General features: G+C 37.2%; 1 protein-coding gene across 1 annotated transcript in view; it reads right to left on the bottom strand.

The window, feature by feature from the left end:
* The window catches only part of GTF2F2 (general transcription factor IIF subunit 2), an 80,590-nt gene that overhangs the window by 25,818 nt on the left and 36,695 nt on the right, over nucleotides 1-18,077 (bottom strand). The window contains exon 6 of the mRNA XM_039716785.1: nucleotides 17,468-17,549. Within this exon, the coding sequence (XP_039572719.1) occupies nucleotides 17,468-17,549 (82 nt within the window). The remainder of the gene's footprint in view (nucleotides 1-17,467; nucleotides 17,550-18,077) is intronic.

Here is an 18,077-nt window from a genome sequence, read left to right as displayed (position 1 = left end):
ACCTGGTCTTTGCCTGAAACTGGGAAGTGACCATGCCACAGCTTTTCTGTCAGGACATGCAGAAGAGCACCATCAGCTCACTTGCCAAAGCAGGACTAGTCAGCTTCTTCATAGCTCTACATCCCCACTCCAAATCACAGCACAAAATTGACCACTCAAAAGTGCAAAGCCTTTTAAGACCCTTGGGTACAGGCATATTACAGAGAGTATTAACAAACTCCAGTGGGCCATGCCATGACCATGTCAATAAACACAGAGGCACCACTTTGGAATAAAATGCAAGCTAAACAGTTAAGCCAAAACCAGTCAAAAGAGGAAAAAAGTGAAACATTTATTCCTGCTGGCTAATGAAACTGCAGAGAAATTAAATTACTTCTTCAAGATGAACATACATGACAAAGCTGGATATTTACGCCCATGATAGAAAAGAACTACCAAAAAAAAGTTTGTGAGTTAGTGTATTTTTTAGAATAAAGTAACATAGTCATGACTTAATGAGGATAGCCTCAAGCAGGGAACCCTACGCATCCATACAGACATTCAGATAGGCCCACCTCCTAAAGCTAGAGAAAATGAAGAATGAAAATGTAGACAGAAACACACGACAGATAATTGGAAGGGTTTTGGAAGAGTTTTTTGAATAATCAAGAAGTCATAATTTCCTAAAGAAAAAAGGATTTCTTCAAAAAGGAATAAAGGCACAATGGGGAGGAAAAAAATAACAAAAAAATATAAAGGAGGGGTCCATTAACAGCCTTCCTAAGATACTAATTTTCTGTACTTCACTTAGGAGAGGGACATCGGATAGAATTTTGTCTACTTGGCTTTCTTAGATAAAGACACTTTCATTTGTAGGTGGACATCATGACACTGCTATTGCACTCTAATCTCCATCCAGATGTCAAAATAGGGCATTGTGAAGGATAATTCAATGAGGAACAGAAACTGTGGACAGATTCAAGTACCTCTTTCTTGTAATCTTGAGGGGTGTTTTATGGGGTTTTTGTTGAGCTTTTTTAATGTCTAGAGCTTCATCTTCCTTAAAGATGGGCTACTTAGCTGCTTGGCTTGAGTTACTTTGATGGAGTTGTTTGTAAAAGGCTCCTATTTGGGGCAGCAAGAAGCTGCATCTGAACAAGAATTATTTTGTCGTCTAGCTTTTAAATCCTCTAAAAACGATTTTCCTTCCCCTTCTTTATTAATATTGCAATGAACTGAAAGTACTCCTGCATTTTGCCAAAACTTCAACAATCTTTAACTTCAGAAAAATTCTGAACAAAACCAAAGCAAAACACTATTTTTTACAAAATAAGGAAGATGCCTATACTCTGAATGAAGTTACTGATTTATCTTAATAGAAGGCAAAAAAGGCAGGGTGCACTGATTGCCTGGTCCCCGAGAGCCCAGAGCAGATAACTCTTTTTAGCCTCAATTCCTTTCACAGGCGACTTTCAATTCACACATAAAACTGAAGTGAAAGCCAGGTTCAATTTATTTTATTCTGACATTAACTTAGTCCAGGGCAATCACTTGTGTTCATAGCAATTAACAAAGAGAAGAGATGTAACTGTCAAGCCAGTGTAAGAAGCCAGGTTATCTGGAGAGCACCTGGGGGACAGAACAACATTTTATTATTCTGAAGGGAGCGCTGCAGAGTGGGTGGCCTCCACGTTGCATTTTATTTCAGGGAAAAATCCCTCACTATTATGGCAGTATCATCTTTGCTTACATAGGAAAAGCAGACCTGTTAGAAAAGGGCATAGAATTGAAAAGGCAAACCAAAAACTCTATGATCACAAAACATAGCTAACACATAGCATTTTGCACCACCATTAATGGGGTGATTTAGTAACTGCTGCACTTGATGGAACTCTTCCTCAATTTGACAGGATTTAGGGACCAAGCCCTAAAAGCTCCTAGTAATTACTTGGCCAATGCAGCATGACATAAATTCACAACATTGTTTGAATTCTGCCTTTTAAATTTTGCTAAATAAATGCCTTGTATATCAGCCACTTCTTATACAGACACAGAAATACATCAAAAGACCTTGACAAATAACTAAACTGACCACATAACACGATGCTTCCGTTGCTTCCAAAAAGGACACTGGTCTTTCTGAACTCAGTAAGAGCTTGTGCACTTGCTTTTCAGCAAGTTTCAGATATCCATACCAAGCATAACTTCTATTTTGCACATAACAGATTTCCTAAGTCCTAGACTTGAATTATATGTTTATTCTTTTATTAAAATAATGGCACGTGACATGTGGGCAAATATGCTTATAACCCTTCTTCATCTTCTCTGGATGATACATAGGACACTTGTGCTTCACTCATCAGCTTCTGAAATGGATCTGCCCATAATCTTCAAATTACTTAATGCATAATTAGGCAATTCCTGATTTCCATTACTCATGTTCATTGCTGCAGCATTTACATAGCACCAACCACACAGCTGCCCATGTACAGATGTGAACACACCACTAATTACATACGTTTCATTTGGTTCTATTCCTTTATAAGGGAGGTTATGGTTTCCAAGGGCCATGTTCCAGGCTCATACCCAGATGTTTGGGGACCAGAAAGTCCCTGAGGTGTATAAACTCATTTGAATTTACTGACCCTTTCAGAGAAATAAAACCACAAATAAAGTATGTCTGCTGTTTTATTTCCTAACTTCAGTATCTACAGCTACAATATGATAGCTTGGATTCATTAAAGCTGGTGATGCTTTACCTGTGATTCCTTACATATAATGTTGAACTATTTTTTTTATTATATTAAAATAATTTACAGTTTGAAATTTTTGTTGGAAAATAGTAATAATAGATCAGTTTATCATTTGTTTGCTCTTTTCTTGTCAGTTTAGATGAATGACTGTCTGTTTAGACCAAGGAGCTGCTTTTCATGCAGCTTTCACAAGTCTTACTTTCCTTCATACAGCTGAAGTCTCAATAAATACACAGAAGACAAAAGTACAATACTATTTATTGTCCTCTGTTTAGTCAGTCTCAAGACTTACACAAATGCTATGCTTAGGTAATTGAAGCAAGTGAAGCATTTATTTCAGCAGTACTATGCACATTTATAACTACAAAGTAGAGTGTAATAGAAAACAACTTAGATTTTTAAGAGCCTATAAGGCAATTAAACAAATAACTGCCATATTCCAATCCATGTTCTGCCAAATTTCATAACATAAGTACAGACTATGCAGCAGATAATAGACTTCACTGAATACACAAAACAATAGCTCACTTTCCATAAGCATTGGCTCTCAGGCCTGTCAGGAACAAAAAACCTATATGCTCACTGTGGCTAACATCTATCATTTACTCACCTAGCACTTCACTTACATACAACTTAATGAAATAATAAAAAAAAAATCTAAATGCTATACAATAAACCACCTCCACAGAGTACAAACTAATATCCAAGTGATATTCAAAGTTGGTTTTTTATTTTTTAAAGCAGCAAAAGGATGTATTAACTGATAATTCATTCTGTACCAGACCAGGCAAATCTGAAAAAAGAGTACAGGATAGAGAAGAGGGAAAAAATACTGTGTAAAACTGCAATGAAATGTCTTAAATCTCGCAGATCTATTTGCTAGGTTTGTACTTGCTAAGATCCCACAAATTGTGAGAAGCACTTTTTACCCCTAGAGTGGATACTACATCGGGTATTCGTCTTCTATTATGAAAATAGGCTAAAAGGAGTTAAAAGAAGAAATAGCAATAAAAACAGCTTTAATAATCTACTCCAGTTGGCTGATTTAAGCATCAATTTATAAAACCTACACCATTACTCCTACTCTAATATGTGGCAGCATAACTACGCTGTAGGTGTTTCTCTCCAAGTTGCCCTGAGTACCTCTCATGGTCGATATTGCAGTAATAAAGTGCACTTCATGTTAGTTTAAATTTGTGGTATAAAGACCAGGAAATGAGGTTTAGGTGCACAGTTAGAAATTTAAAACAGATGCTTTAATTTATTAAGAAATATTCATATGATTCAGTTTCACAGCATGCGTGAATATAAATCCTCAAGAGATTTAATTAGGTGTATTTTATCATAAATTGCATTCCCACAGACATATGCTGCTCCTGCTTCCTGCTGATAATAACAAAACCAACTGATACTTAAGAGCATATCTGAAGTGTGGTTTTCTGACAACATTAGGTACAGCGAGAGATTTAAAAAACAGTGCTCAATATAAGTATCAGTGGTTTTCCCAGTTGCTTAACCATACTGACTTAGAAGAGAGTTTATTTTATACAGTACAAATTAACCTCATGAAGTTCTGTGTTTTGTCAATCTACAAAATATATCCTTTGCTTCCAATACCGTAAACATGGCACACAAAAAAATTCTGTTTGCTGTATCTATAGATGTGTTTCATGAGAGCCTACAAAAATATTCTCTTGTTTTGAAAATCATAGTTTTGATCAATTAACATCTTATTAAGTCTTTTCTGCAATACAGTGATTTCTTAATGCTCTAAGTATTTTGATCATAGAATCATACTTTCAGGATGCAGCATTTATTCCCTGCATTTCACTTCAGAGAAAGAGTATTTAGTTTTCGTGGACTTTGTTGAAAAGTTCTTTGTCAACATGAGCCACCAACTGCAGAATAGTTAAAATGATAATTTCTTTTCTAGACAGTTCCCAAAGTCAAAACAGAAGCAAACATCTGAATTCTGAAATCAGAATTCAAAATAAAGAAATTATTTGAAATGTAATTTCAAAATCATATACAGGTCTTTTGGGGTTTTTTTAAATTTTAATTTGAAATGCATTATATAAATACAGATCTAAAGGGCAATTCTCTCTCAGATATTATCATTTAACATCTTCAGGTATGCATCCACATATTGGTGTTAATTTTCATGTAGTCTGCTATTTTTATCACATATTTTTCTACTCCCGCCTACACTCACATACAGCGAAATTTCTCTTTCAAGATGACTTCACAATTCAGAATATATCCCAGAATGCAGGGATTTTCTTCTCTTTTTTTACAAAAAGAAATCTGGCCATGGATATTTTTGTGTTCCTGTTCCTCTTGTCTGTTTTTCCAATTAGAAAAAAATTTGTGTGAACTATGATACAGATAATATTGAACCTTGTAACAGGTTTTGAGCACAGGGCTTTCTTTAACCTCAGAAACAGCTATAGTGAACACTGCTGGAGATAACACTGCTGCTAGGATCTTTTCAGATACAACACAAGAACTTTTGAAAATAAACTTAGCAGACAGAATGTCTGTATCATTACTTCTAGGTCCAACTAAACACCTTTTAAAAAAATCTGAACCATTTTGAAAGAATTTTTTTTCACCTCCTTATTGTTTTATATCTGAAGTGGTTGCATTGTCACAGTCATGATGGTCTAAGGGTCAACAGGTGCCTAAGTTCATGGGAAGATAAGGATTTGTGTTAAGCTATTTTTTACACTTAGATTCCTCACCTTAAAGGTGTTGTCACAGTCCTGACTGACTCTAACCTGAGAGTTCACTGTTCAACCAGTTCTGAAGAAGGACAGAAGCCTGAGTGTCTCTGCTTGTGCAGACTGGAATCATTAAGTCAGAACCTTACATTACAAACAAAAATGAACCCTGAAAAATCCCTAATTTCCCCATGCCTATTGGTGGGAATGCAGCACAAAGCCTCAGAACTGAATACAACCAAGAGCAGAAGGAACAGAGGAAAGCTCTTTGGTGAGCTGTTTCTTTGTCTAATTCATTCCTATTTCTTCTTTATCTTCCTCCTTGGCAAGGTCTCAGTCAGCACTCATGAACACATACACAATCTGAGGGAACAGCAAGGCAGTAATTCAAATTTATATTGCAAGTCACAGGGTACAGTTTCTCCTGATTCTGCCACTATCATTAAGAAAGGGGTTATTCAGATATCCCTGAAAAAATATGTTCAATGACCTAACACAGAGACTTCATTGCCATTAACTTTGGTTAGGACCCAGTTTTTTCACATTTTCCTCAGTTACTGTTTCAGTGTGCCCAAGACCTACAAGATGGTCCTGCACTTGTTAATTTCTGGCAGGTGTTTTTGGAATTGCAGAATTAATTCTAAGAACTGTCTGTGAGGATGGACTAATACTTTAATAAGACAGGAGGTCTGCAATCTTTGACATTTGGAAAATCAAACATAAATTATCAATAGAACACACTGTATGAGTTGAGCACAGATTTAAATTTCTTTATATTTTAAAACTGCTGCTGAAGATAACTCCTGGATAAACTTGCAACTACACCTTAGTCAGAAAGGGCCACCCTAAACTCCTACCAGCAAGTATTTGAGTGCTTGACAACACCAGAAGCATCAAGCACACCTAAAGTTTGAGTGAGAAAAGTACCCTGGATGTGGGAAGGGAAGGTAGGATATAAAAGAAGACACATACAGCGATCAATGGGAAAAAAAAGTCAGTCTGTCGTCCAAAACACCCCAAATCCAATCAGTCTGCTCCTATAGATTTCACTACTGTCCTTCTCCACCTTCTAAACCTAAGTTCTGGTCTGTGCACACAGTGGTTTCTAAACTGTTCAGAGATGGCTCAACTAGAAATGGCTTTAGCTAGCTTATGCTACAACATCCTAGCAGAGACAATGGATCCCAAAGAAAAGAAAATGAAATAATTTTGATAAAGCAGGTAACATATACCAATACCTACCAATACGTTTGGACATCAATAGGATATTAATTCAGGCACGCAGAGCCACTTGCAGTGCAGAACATTATCAGCCTTGTGGTATGTCAGAAACTTGGGTGAAGATGAGAGCATCTTTTTAATCATTTCCATTTAGTGGCTTTGCTATATTAATTGCACTCTGTTCAAAGCTTTAATTTCAAGTAGTGGCATATAATCTTTCTAAGTTTTACTACATTTGGAAAATCAAACATAAATTATCAATAGAACACACTGTATGAGTTGAGCACAGATTTAAATTTCTTTATATTTTAAAACTGCTGCTGAAGATAACTCCTGGATAAACTTGCAACTACACCTTAGTCAGAAAGGGCCACCCTAAACTCCTACCAGCAAGTATTTGAGTGCTTGACAACACCAGAAGCATCAAGCACACCTAAAGTTTGAGTGAGAAAAGTACCCTGGATGTGGGAAGGGAAGGTAGGATATAAAAGAAGACACATACAGCGATCAATGGGAAAAAAAAGTCAGTCTGTCGTCCAAAACACCCCAAATCCAATCAGTCTGCTCCTATAGATTTCACTACTGTCCTTCTCCACCTTCTAAACCTAAGTTCTGGTCTGTGCACACAGTGGTTTCTAAACTGTTCAGAGATGGCTCAACTAGAAATGGCTTTAGCTAGCTTATGCTACAACATCCTAGCAGAGACAATGGATCCCAAAGAAAAGAAAATTAAATAATTTTGATAAAGCAGGTAACATATACCAATACCTACCAACACAATATGTTTGGACATCAATAGGATATTAATTCAGGCACGCAGAGCCACTTGCAGTGCAGAACATTATCAGCCTTGTGGTATGTCAGAAACTTGGGTGAAGATGAGAGCATCTTTTTAATCATTTCCATTTAGTGGCTTTGCTATATTAATTGCACTCTGTTCAAAGCTTTAATTTCAAGTAGTGGCATATAATCTTTCTAAGTTTTACTACTTTATGCTATACCTTGCTTTCAAACTTGAAACACGAGAAGCTGACAACTCTCAGGCGATGCGCTATCCATTTTAACTTTGGGTTTGAACACTTCAGTCTTCTTGTGAGGCACTGGGAAAGCACGGAGCAGTCACCTGCAACACAGCACTTCAAGGCAAAACCAGATCTTTACAACTCCTGTGTGAGAGGCTTTCTGTGCTGTGAGCTGACATTGCCAGCTCATGTCCAATTTTCCATCTACCAATATTCTCCAGTCCTTCTCTACAAGACTGCTCCCAATCACCTGGTTTGCACTGATACTGGGGATTGCCTTGCCTCAGGTGCTGAATATGTGTATTATCATACATTTATGTGTTCTACAGAAGAAACAAACACAAAATTATAAACTAAAGTAACATTGACCCTAAACCTTAATGATCACTGGTAGTTGTCACAAAGCTGCCTCAGTTCCAGCTTTCTGCCAGGGCCAGCAGGAGAGGAACTAAGCAGAAGAGTCCATGAGCACTCTTTGTGCTTTCCTGTTGGGGTCATCACAGCACTCAAGGTACAAGGTCAGCTCAGAAAAAACCTCTCATTTCAGTCTCAGGTATGGATAAAGCACATCAGCCCTGTAACAGTTTCACTGTACTATTCAACAAACATACAGACAGATTTGAGTTGTAATACTCTTTCTACCAGCACAGAGGCATTTGTGTTGAGTCCTCAAATGGTGGTACTGGCTTAGTGCACAGTGCAAAATTTTCAGTGAATTATCCCAGATACCAAAATGACAATGATTAAATCCCAGGCAAATCTACTGAATATAAACAAAAGAGGCAAGAGTCTAGCAAAAACATCATAACAGACTTCAGGAATGGCGTAATTATTGTATACAAGGCTCAGTTAAAAAGTATTTTTCATTAAAAAGCACAAAGCAGCTTGAAAATTTCAAACTCAATGTAGACTTGAAAGGAAGGAATACTTGCAGGACTTCCACATCACTAGAACTGACATTTAAATCATATTCTGTTGATTAAATACCATTTCAAAGAGAAACCACCTCATTCTCTCACAATCATGTCAGTCTTGCAATGGTAACTGAATTAAAATAGCAGCACATGTTTTTCTTAAGGCCATAAGCAGACATATCTGTATTTAAATATAATGGAATATATATCTGTATTTAAATGAAGGCATGGAAAGAACAAAGAATTTGCAAGCCATTGTTTTTATATGAAATCGTTACATTTGTGTATGCACATGAATGCACATAAATATTTCCAGTAGGGGTGCTTTGTATTAATTCCTGCTTCTTTCAAGCTGTGGGAAGTAACAGCCTGTAGAAGAGCTTTTGTGAAAAATATTACTGAAAATTATTTGCATTTGATTTGAAGTGTAAATAAGCCTCCTATGATTTTAAAGTTCCTTCACTGTATTTGCAGCTTAAGTATAATTTGTTGGCCTTTGATACTGGCAATCCCATTTTTTTCTATCCAGATGATTCAAGAGAAAAAGTGAGTTTAAGTAGACGAGTGAATTTCCTTTCTAAGAATTTTACATTATATCTCTCACTTAAAGTAAAAGAAAGTAATTTACTGGTCTTTTCCATTTTATGGCATTAATTTGAACTCAACTCAAAAGCCTTTTTAAAAGCATCCCAGACTCAAGCATTAGCAGGTGGCTGCACAATATCCTCCCTTTTGGAAAACATTTCAGGATTGTGCCTGAGTACTAATTGATTGATGCAGTGCTTCAGTGTCTTGTATTAATATCTGAGGCATTTGGAGAATGAAAGAGTCTTCCATAAAATGCAATGCTCTGATTAATTTCTAAAACTAGCATCTTTTCCACCCAGAGCCTTTAAGGAGCAGAGGAGGTACCTACACAACTTTCCTCCATGGTACCTAGTCCTATGGCACTTTAGGACTTAAGCTCCCACTGGAATTTTGCCACATCTTTAGGAATTAAATCACCCACTGATCACAGGGAAAGCCAGTTTGATAAGCACTGGAATCCCACAGACAGACATGCCTTTAAAAAAGAACCAGAAAGAGAGGATGGGAAGTTTGTAATCTATAAATTTTCTTGAACTTGGTGACATCCCAAGTAACAGACACTATTTGGAGGGACACATGTGCACCCTGCCACCTTTCAGACCACTGTCTCAGTGCCTTCCTGTAACTTCATAAATTTCAGAAATGTTTTGATAAGCCAGGAAATCAATACATCAGCAACAGAACTTTCCCCCTGATAATTCTTTGATTCTGCACCAGGTAGCTTTTAGTACTCAATGATACCACAGAATTTTTGGAGCTCTTTTGCAGCAGGGAACTGTTGGATGATACCAGTCTACTGATCTGCTACAAACTCCAAATATCATCAGTAGCACGTGAACAAAACAGTTTAAAAATAGAAGATGTGGTATGGTGCTGACATTCTACATATTGTGAAAAATTGAGCTTGTCAGGCTGGTAGTTGCCAAAGCAGTTCTGCAGAACTCAGAACACTGGCAGTACTCAACGTGACTACAGCATTTGGAATGGTGGCCAATAAGAGATCCATGAGCTTCAGTGAGGTCTGCAATAGAGAAAATGCTGACACCGATGAAGAAATGAGCTTTTTTATTTACATCAGTGACACCAGATTGTCATGGTAGTTAAAACTGAACTCTCAGATTTTCACCCACTATAGTGTGACTTTCATATTACAGATGGAAAAGATGATGAAAAGGAATGTGCTACCCTGGGAAGAGGAAATATGTTCCTACGTACTAAACAAGTCCATCACTGAAATTTGGAAAGCACCTTAGCAGCAGAGGCATCTTTGTAATTATTGCTGTCCTGGATGAAGGACCTCCAGCATTGTACGACACCAAGGACTGGTTTCAAGAGAAGGAATCAGTGCCCCTGACATTAAGGTTTACTAGAATTATAAATATCCAGAACTTCTGTGCTGAGCACTGGTACTGAGTGAGGCTTTTTTCCAGCCTGAAGAAGCTGGCTACGACTGAAGCCTGAACATACTCCAGGGTGACTATTTTTAGCCTCACTGCTTTCAGCAGATAGAAAGGAAATGGATGCTATTTTGCTAATTACCATAAAGGCAAACTAGACATGTTCTTAAAAGCAATGCCTCTGTTTCATGAACGTTATGTCAAAAAAATATTTTCAGGACAATGAGAACTCTCCAATTGCAACTATTAATTTCTTTCCCCAAGGTATAAGGAAAAATTCATGGAGTATTTGCCATAAACTCTTCTTAAATATGAATCCTAAAGTATCTCTCTTCTTTCTGAACATTACTTTCATGCTAGGCTTCTATCAAGAACATGTCTTTCTAAAAAGGCACAGAACACATACACTATGGTCTTTACTCAGAAACTATTTCAGTTCCAGAGAAATGCAGAGGAATCTGGACACAATCTTGGGCAACCAGTTCTAGGTGGCCCTGATTGAGCAGGAATGTTTGGACCAGATGACTTCCAGGGGTCCTTTCCCACCTCAACCACTCTGTGATTCTCTGACTCTCACCTGGAAATTATGATATTTAAAATACAATAAGAAGGTAAATTTCGTACCATGCTGTAATGAATCTATTTTAATGTAAAACAAAAGAAGAATTTTAAGTCAGGCAGCAAAACCTACTTTTCTTTTATCTTGTCTCCCGGCTTTTACAAAAAAAAGGAAACTGAGATCTAGTGACCAGATCAATCGGCTCACCCAAAATTTAAGAAAGTATCAGTTTCCATAACAAATATAATTCATATGCTAGAAAGTGCATTAAGAAAAAAAAAGTTTTATGCCTCTTCCCCGCTGCCCAACCCCCCTCAGATTAGCCTGAATACACTCGGCTACTAGAAGCTGAAGAGCACAATGGAGTAAAAAGAACATATTAACCTTCTGCATCCAGCTGCAGATTTAAGAGAAACACAATAAATTACCTGCTGCACTACCAACAGTAGGCTATGCCTTATTTATTAGTATCATTATAATGGCTGGAAGCAACAACCAAAATTACAACCTTTTTCATATCACTGAACAAAAAAGCATGGTAATATAAAAGGCCTATTAAAATCCAGTCTCAGAACACCACTTGTTAAGAACAACAAAAAACAACAGACAAAATGAAAAGGACAAGGGACAGTGAAAAGAGTCTAAGATCACCAAAAACTATAAAGGAAACAAACAAAAGCAATAGTCCTGACTGCTGAAATGGGGAATAACCACTTCTCTGGGCTGCTGAGCTCATCTCACTTAAACCTTGTTTTTCTCACTTGTTTCTCTCCACTTCTCTGGTAAAAAATGTGAAAAAATGGATCAAAAATGGACACACATACGGAAGTGTGTCTGTTATTCTGCAGTCTAATTGTTCACAATTAGAGTGTTATTTGCTTGATTTCTTAAAAACTGGTGGGTGTCCAGGAACACAAGAATCATATTAAATACATATCTTAACAGTATAGCCTAACCTACATGAACAGGATTAACATAATTTTTACAAAGTGCACATAACTCTTCAGGAAAAACTGTGATTGGAAACACTCTAGCATATGAAAAAAAAATTGTACTTGATGAGTAAATTAAAGCACCCTAGGAATGTGGTTTTCTACTATGCTGAATCTTACCTCAAGTCAGAGAAACTGATCTTTGGTACTTGAAGAATCAAGGTCACATTGCATCTGCCTGTCAGTCAACCTCAGCCCTGCATAAAATTGGTTTCCCACCTCAAACAAACTGAGCAGCATTTGTGCAGCACGTCAGCCTTTGTGGAAAATGCACAGATGTATGCATACTTATGCATTTTGGAAAGGAATTCATAGCCAACTAAGCATATCTACAAGAATATATAGGAAGTGGCATGGTGGTCAAATGACTCATTTTCTTCTGCTAGTAGGAAATATTTGTGGGGGAGAAAAAAGAAAAAAACCCAAAACAACCCCAACCAAAAAAACCCTCCCAAAACCCTGGTATAATGCTCATTTTCTGCAATATACTGAACTGTCAGTCAGTCAATACTCTCTCAGTACTTTAGAAAAGGTGAGCATCTCATCTGTACTAATTAAATTTCACTTGCTTGACCTAGAACACGAAGCTTCAGGACTTCTAGAGGCCTTCATAATATGGTTGTAAAGAAATATGACTTTTCAAATGTGGAAGTTCATTTTTCTAGAATATTTTACAACCCATTACTCCTAAAAGTCTATTATGCACGTTTCTTCCAGCAGCTTTTATCAGGACTTTCATGATATTCTCTACAGAAAACTCTTACAAGAAAAAGCAAGAAGATACACAAAATTCTTGCAGCCTTGTTACAAGCTGTCATACTGGCAATCACTATTTTCACTAATGACACTTCAAGACATATTTTTAAATTACTCAAGAGAGCTATAGGGATTATGACCCTTGTTGCATGTTAAATGTTGGCTCTTCTAGGCTTTTGGAAATCCTAGGACTCCTACTTTTTCTTCATTTGGTGTACAGTTTGTGAGACTTCAATAATTCAGGTTAGGTATAGTCAAACCAGAGTATTCCAAAAGCCATTGTGAAAGGTGACCAGAATATCAGCATCACATTTGAGAATGAAACAAGGGCACTGAATTAATCATTTTTTGCCTGCCATTCTCCACTGTTGCAGAAGCACTAACAAACACATCACACAATTCATCAACTGCTTGAGCTGCACTTCACATGTGCCTTCAAAACCTCCTCTGAGAACTTCGAGCCTGCTGCCCATCCACCCCAGTGCAGAGGGCCCAAGCAGTCCTAGAGACCTTTCTGTAGCTACACAACTGAACCATGTCAGTCTGAATTGCAGCTTCGCAGAAGTCGCTCTCAGAGACTTCTTTCTTAAAATGAAATGTATAAGATACTGATGTGGTCCAAATACTTTTTAAAATCTTTTTTTCTATGAGGGAATGGAGAAACGGAAATGGGAAAGGGGAACTGAGAAAGCAAACTCTCTTTTTCCCCAAATCTATGATCATAGGGATGAAGAGAATGGACGTAAGGACCAATGCAATGATTCAAACAGGTAATGTGGCAGAAAGAATCTGAGATGGCTACAACTGGCATGATGATATTTAAGATGCAGAAAGAAGGCAAATTTCATATCATGCTGTAATGAAGCCATTTTAAGGTAAAACAAATGCTGTAATGAAGCCATTTTAAGGTAAAACAAAAGAAGAATCATAAGTCAGCCTGCAAAGCCTACTTTTTTTATCCTCTGTCTCCACGCATTTACAAAAAGAAGGAAACTGAGACCCAGTGATCAGATCAATGGTCCCTCTCAAAATTTAGGAAAGTATCGGTTTGCACAAACAATATAATTAATACGCTAGAAAGTGTATTAAAAAAAAAAAAAAAGGAATGTTTTTTCCTCCCTGTACATGCCCAGCCCTCCATTTTCCCTTTTTTGTGAATAGCAAACACTCCTTAGGCATATCAAAATTGTATTCTCATCTCCTCTCAAGTCATCTGGAGCCTGAAGCAATCCTGAATGTCTGGGGAACTCCTCTCTTCCTATGCCCTATGTTTCCCAGTGCAGACAAGATCTTCTGCTTGGAAGATCTCTCTCTTTGGAGGGGTCATTAACCCAATGTGGTTAAACATTGGAATCACTAAATTAAAATCTCTTAAGCCTCAAAGACAAAATTAAGGCACAGAAAATGCATCTTCATGGTGGAAAGCTGACTACAGTAAGAAAATCATCTGGCTTGTGTGGGACTGGCTAGGGAGGATGTGGAGCCTGTCTAAGGCAGCCTGACAGACGGGAAAGGCAACCTGCCTGGATGACACGGCTGGTGGGGGCACAAGCCTGGTGCAAATACAGAGTGTCTGCACAGTGAGCCATGTGTGTGACACACGCACTGCCACCACAGTTCACATGTGCCCCCACTGTCTGACAGGCTCCATGGGGCAAGAAGGAACTATCGTAGAGTAGTGTAGGCACAGTATTTTCTGTCACACTGCACAGTAAAGCTGACTGCAGTTAGGAATGGTCTGCCTACTTTTTTCCCCACACAGTCCAAATATTTTTAAATGGGATCATGAGATCCACTCCCACAAGACAGAAATCATGACAGGTGCTTAAAAACCACATATATTATTTTCCAGCTAGCCTCAATAACAGCAAATGTAAAACCAATCATTAAGGTGCTATGAAAAAATACACTGCTAATAAAAATTTTGCAGGAAGTTCAATAGCACAAAGCTTTACTAGCAAGATAGTGGGAGATTCATGGTATTTGTCTCTCTTCTAGAACGTGAAGTTCAGGAAAACTGAAAAAAATTAAATAAATCTGTCAACAACAAAATTTGCAAAATGGAATACCCAGTGAAGGCCACACAACCTCTCTTTTACCTAGCTAGGGAGCAGCTATCCCTAGACACACATTTGTACCTTGTATTCAACATGTTACAAACATCAACCACCTCCATCCTTTCTGTAATCAAATAAAAAGGTGGGGGGGGTGGAGGGGAACCCTCCCTATTCTACATTTTTTAACATTTTCACTCACACATGTCACCAGTTTCTGCAGTTTCATCATCCATCCTTAAACCCACATGTCACGCTTATCTCCCACTTAACAAGCCCATCACAAGACCATTGCTTCATCCTCATGCTGAAACTCAACAGAGCAGCAAGGAGACCAATGCCACGCCAGGCATCCATCAGCTGATCTCCTCGACCCAGATGCAGACAGCAAAATAGACAGGATCCGTATCTGCATTTAATACCAGGAAGTATATAATCCTTTTTGGTTACTGCCAGCTCTCAGAAAAAAGTGATTACAGATTTTGAGAGTGTGCAGCTCCATTTTCTAGATCTTAAACATTTGAAGCTACTGCATTTATCTTTTAATTTTACTTCCTTCCCAACTCAACTTAGTATTATAGCACTCAAAGCCTACACAATAGACTTGCTGTTTTATCATTATAAATTCCATCTTTGAAGAGTCTCTCTCATCTAAAGCACAACAGTAAATTGAAAAATGAACAAAATGCTTTAATATAACACAGCTCTATAATATGTTTTATATTTAATGCTGTCACCTTTTTTTATGTACAGACTGTAGCATGTTGAGGGTGGGAGAGCATAAAGGCAGTGAAAAGTTAGATCCTACTACTCAAATACCAGATACAGTATTTGGATATAAACCAATTCCTTCTGAGGCTGTGACTGCTAGATGTGCTAAATCTCATGCTGATTCTCAGCAGATCAGACTATTTTTTTTAACGTCTTGGTAGAAGGCAAAAAATCTTTAACAACATGTGAAGTTAGGAAGCAGGAACACACAGCCTGACAATTTTTCTAGAGGAAGGAAAAAACAACGGTAGCATTGTTTTCACCTGCCAATGTTTTCAGAGACAAAATCTGCTTTTGTGTTTGTACTTCTGTTGCTCCTAAAGGAGTAGAACATGACAAAATTGAAGACCGGGGGGGCTTCATCCATGCGTGACAGAAAGTAGAATGCTGAAAAATTCAAAGTTTGGGTAGTTCTTAATTAAAGCTGTCAGTTCTGTTTTGGTCTCCTTCTGTGACCTTACCAGAAGAAGCTTATCTGATCAACTATGTACAAAATGCAAAAAAGCACTTGGATCAGGAAACCTGTGATTAGAACAAGTATGAAGCAAATACACTCTATATTCATGTATATTTAAAATTGCCAGGTTGAAATGAGTCCTTTTCTATAGCATTACATTTGCCTCATCTCCATTTCCTACTGATGACAAAAACCATGACAGCAATCATAGAGCTCAGTCTGAAACTAAGCAGTTCACTATACAAGAACAAACTTATGGTACTAATTTCCAACATAAAATGTCAAAAAATGTCAAAACGGAATGAACTCTGTAAGGAAATACTGGAGCAATTTCGATGACAGAGAAGGTTAATAAAATACAAGAGACTGAAAACGTATATGATAAGTAGAAATCAGATTTGGCATCAGAGAAAAACGTCACTTTGCATTTTATGTTTCTTTTGACAATTTTAAAACCAGTCACGGACAACTCTCTTCCTGAAATTTCCTGTTTTCAATTTCTCTATTTACAACAAACTCACAGTATAAAAAGGTGATTTAATGAAAACCCACATGCTTACATTATATAAAGATGGACTCAATATAAGGCACAATTCAATGCCAAATCTGGTTACTAGAGAACGTCATCAAGTTAATTCCCCATAAGATACATGAATCAAATGGTAAATTCTAGAGCTATTTGCTGAAATTTTCAGAAGTCGCTAAATGATCCTGTTAAATATGTGCACTGTGGTTTCCATGCCACTTCTGGTATTTTCAGTCACTACCCTTTCTAAGAACTATGCCAGTTTAGGTTCAGCACTTCTCCAGAAACTTCTATTTTGGACATTCTAAATGTCTTAGCAGAGATCTTTTTTGTCTAGTATGGCATAGTGTAAAGTGGAATTAAACTTGTGTGATCCACAGAAACCCACACTCAAGAAATGCACCCTGAGCAGACCAATATAATCCCTTAAGTGCTCAGGAAATTCAGCTTGAATCACATTTGAATACAGTCATATGTTCAGATATGAAAAGGTACATGTGCTCTAGTAAGAGATTTGCGTATGATGGGATGCAGAAGTCTGCATCATCCCACCAAACAAAACCAGAGGGAGATACAACACCCACAGCAGCCTCCACTCCCTCCCTACAGTAAATCCACCCCAAAAGCAAGATCAATTCTGATTCTGTGTAGATCTGGTGTAAGACCATGATAATACTGAAATTAACCTTCCCCAGTAAAGCAATAATAAAAGCACCCAAGTTAGATATCACATATCATTTGTTATTAAGGACTCCTACCTTTTCAGCTTCATATAATTTTCACTAGCTGCAGGTCTGCATTCAGCCCGTTGCACCACTATTCCTTCCAAGGCAAGTTTATCTAAAATTAAAAGAAAAATGAAGTAAAACTGGACATTAAAATAGGATCCACCAAGACGGTCAGCATTTGAATTATTTTTCACTAATTAAGAATTTACTAAATATAACATAATTCTAAGTTCTCAACTCAAGTTCTAAAATCTCTGCTATTTAGACACCAAAGAAATAAGCAGGAAAAACATGTTTGCATAGCTGTATACCCTAGACTTCCTTGTTTTGTCTTCAGATGTTTTACCATTAAGAATGAATCACAGAGATCAAATTTTAAATAAGAAATTGCAACTCCTTTCTCTAGATGTTGCACTCAGATTATTACCCAGGAACTTTTTTGTAAATGGGCAATTAATACAATCAGTGACTATGAAAAAAGAAATCTATAAAGAGAATCTGATAATCAAAGTATCCAAAATTAGTGGAAGATAAAACAAAAGCTAATTTAATTCTTATTCTCAGGAAAATAGTACCGCTTTTTCCTCTTGTTTCATTTTTTTTTAAAAGTACATTAAATGAACACAATGCAAAAAAAGTA

The sequence above is a fragment of the Passer montanus genome, unplaced genomic scaffold (assembly GCF_014805655.1).
Source record: "Passer montanus isolate IOZ18808 unplaced genomic scaffold, ASM1480565v1 scaffold36, whole genome shotgun sequence".
Classification (NCBI taxonomy): domain Eukaryota; kingdom Metazoa; phylum Chordata; class Aves; order Passeriformes; family Passeridae; genus Passer; species Passer montanus.
This window is presented reverse-complemented; position numbering and strand designations above follow the sequence as displayed.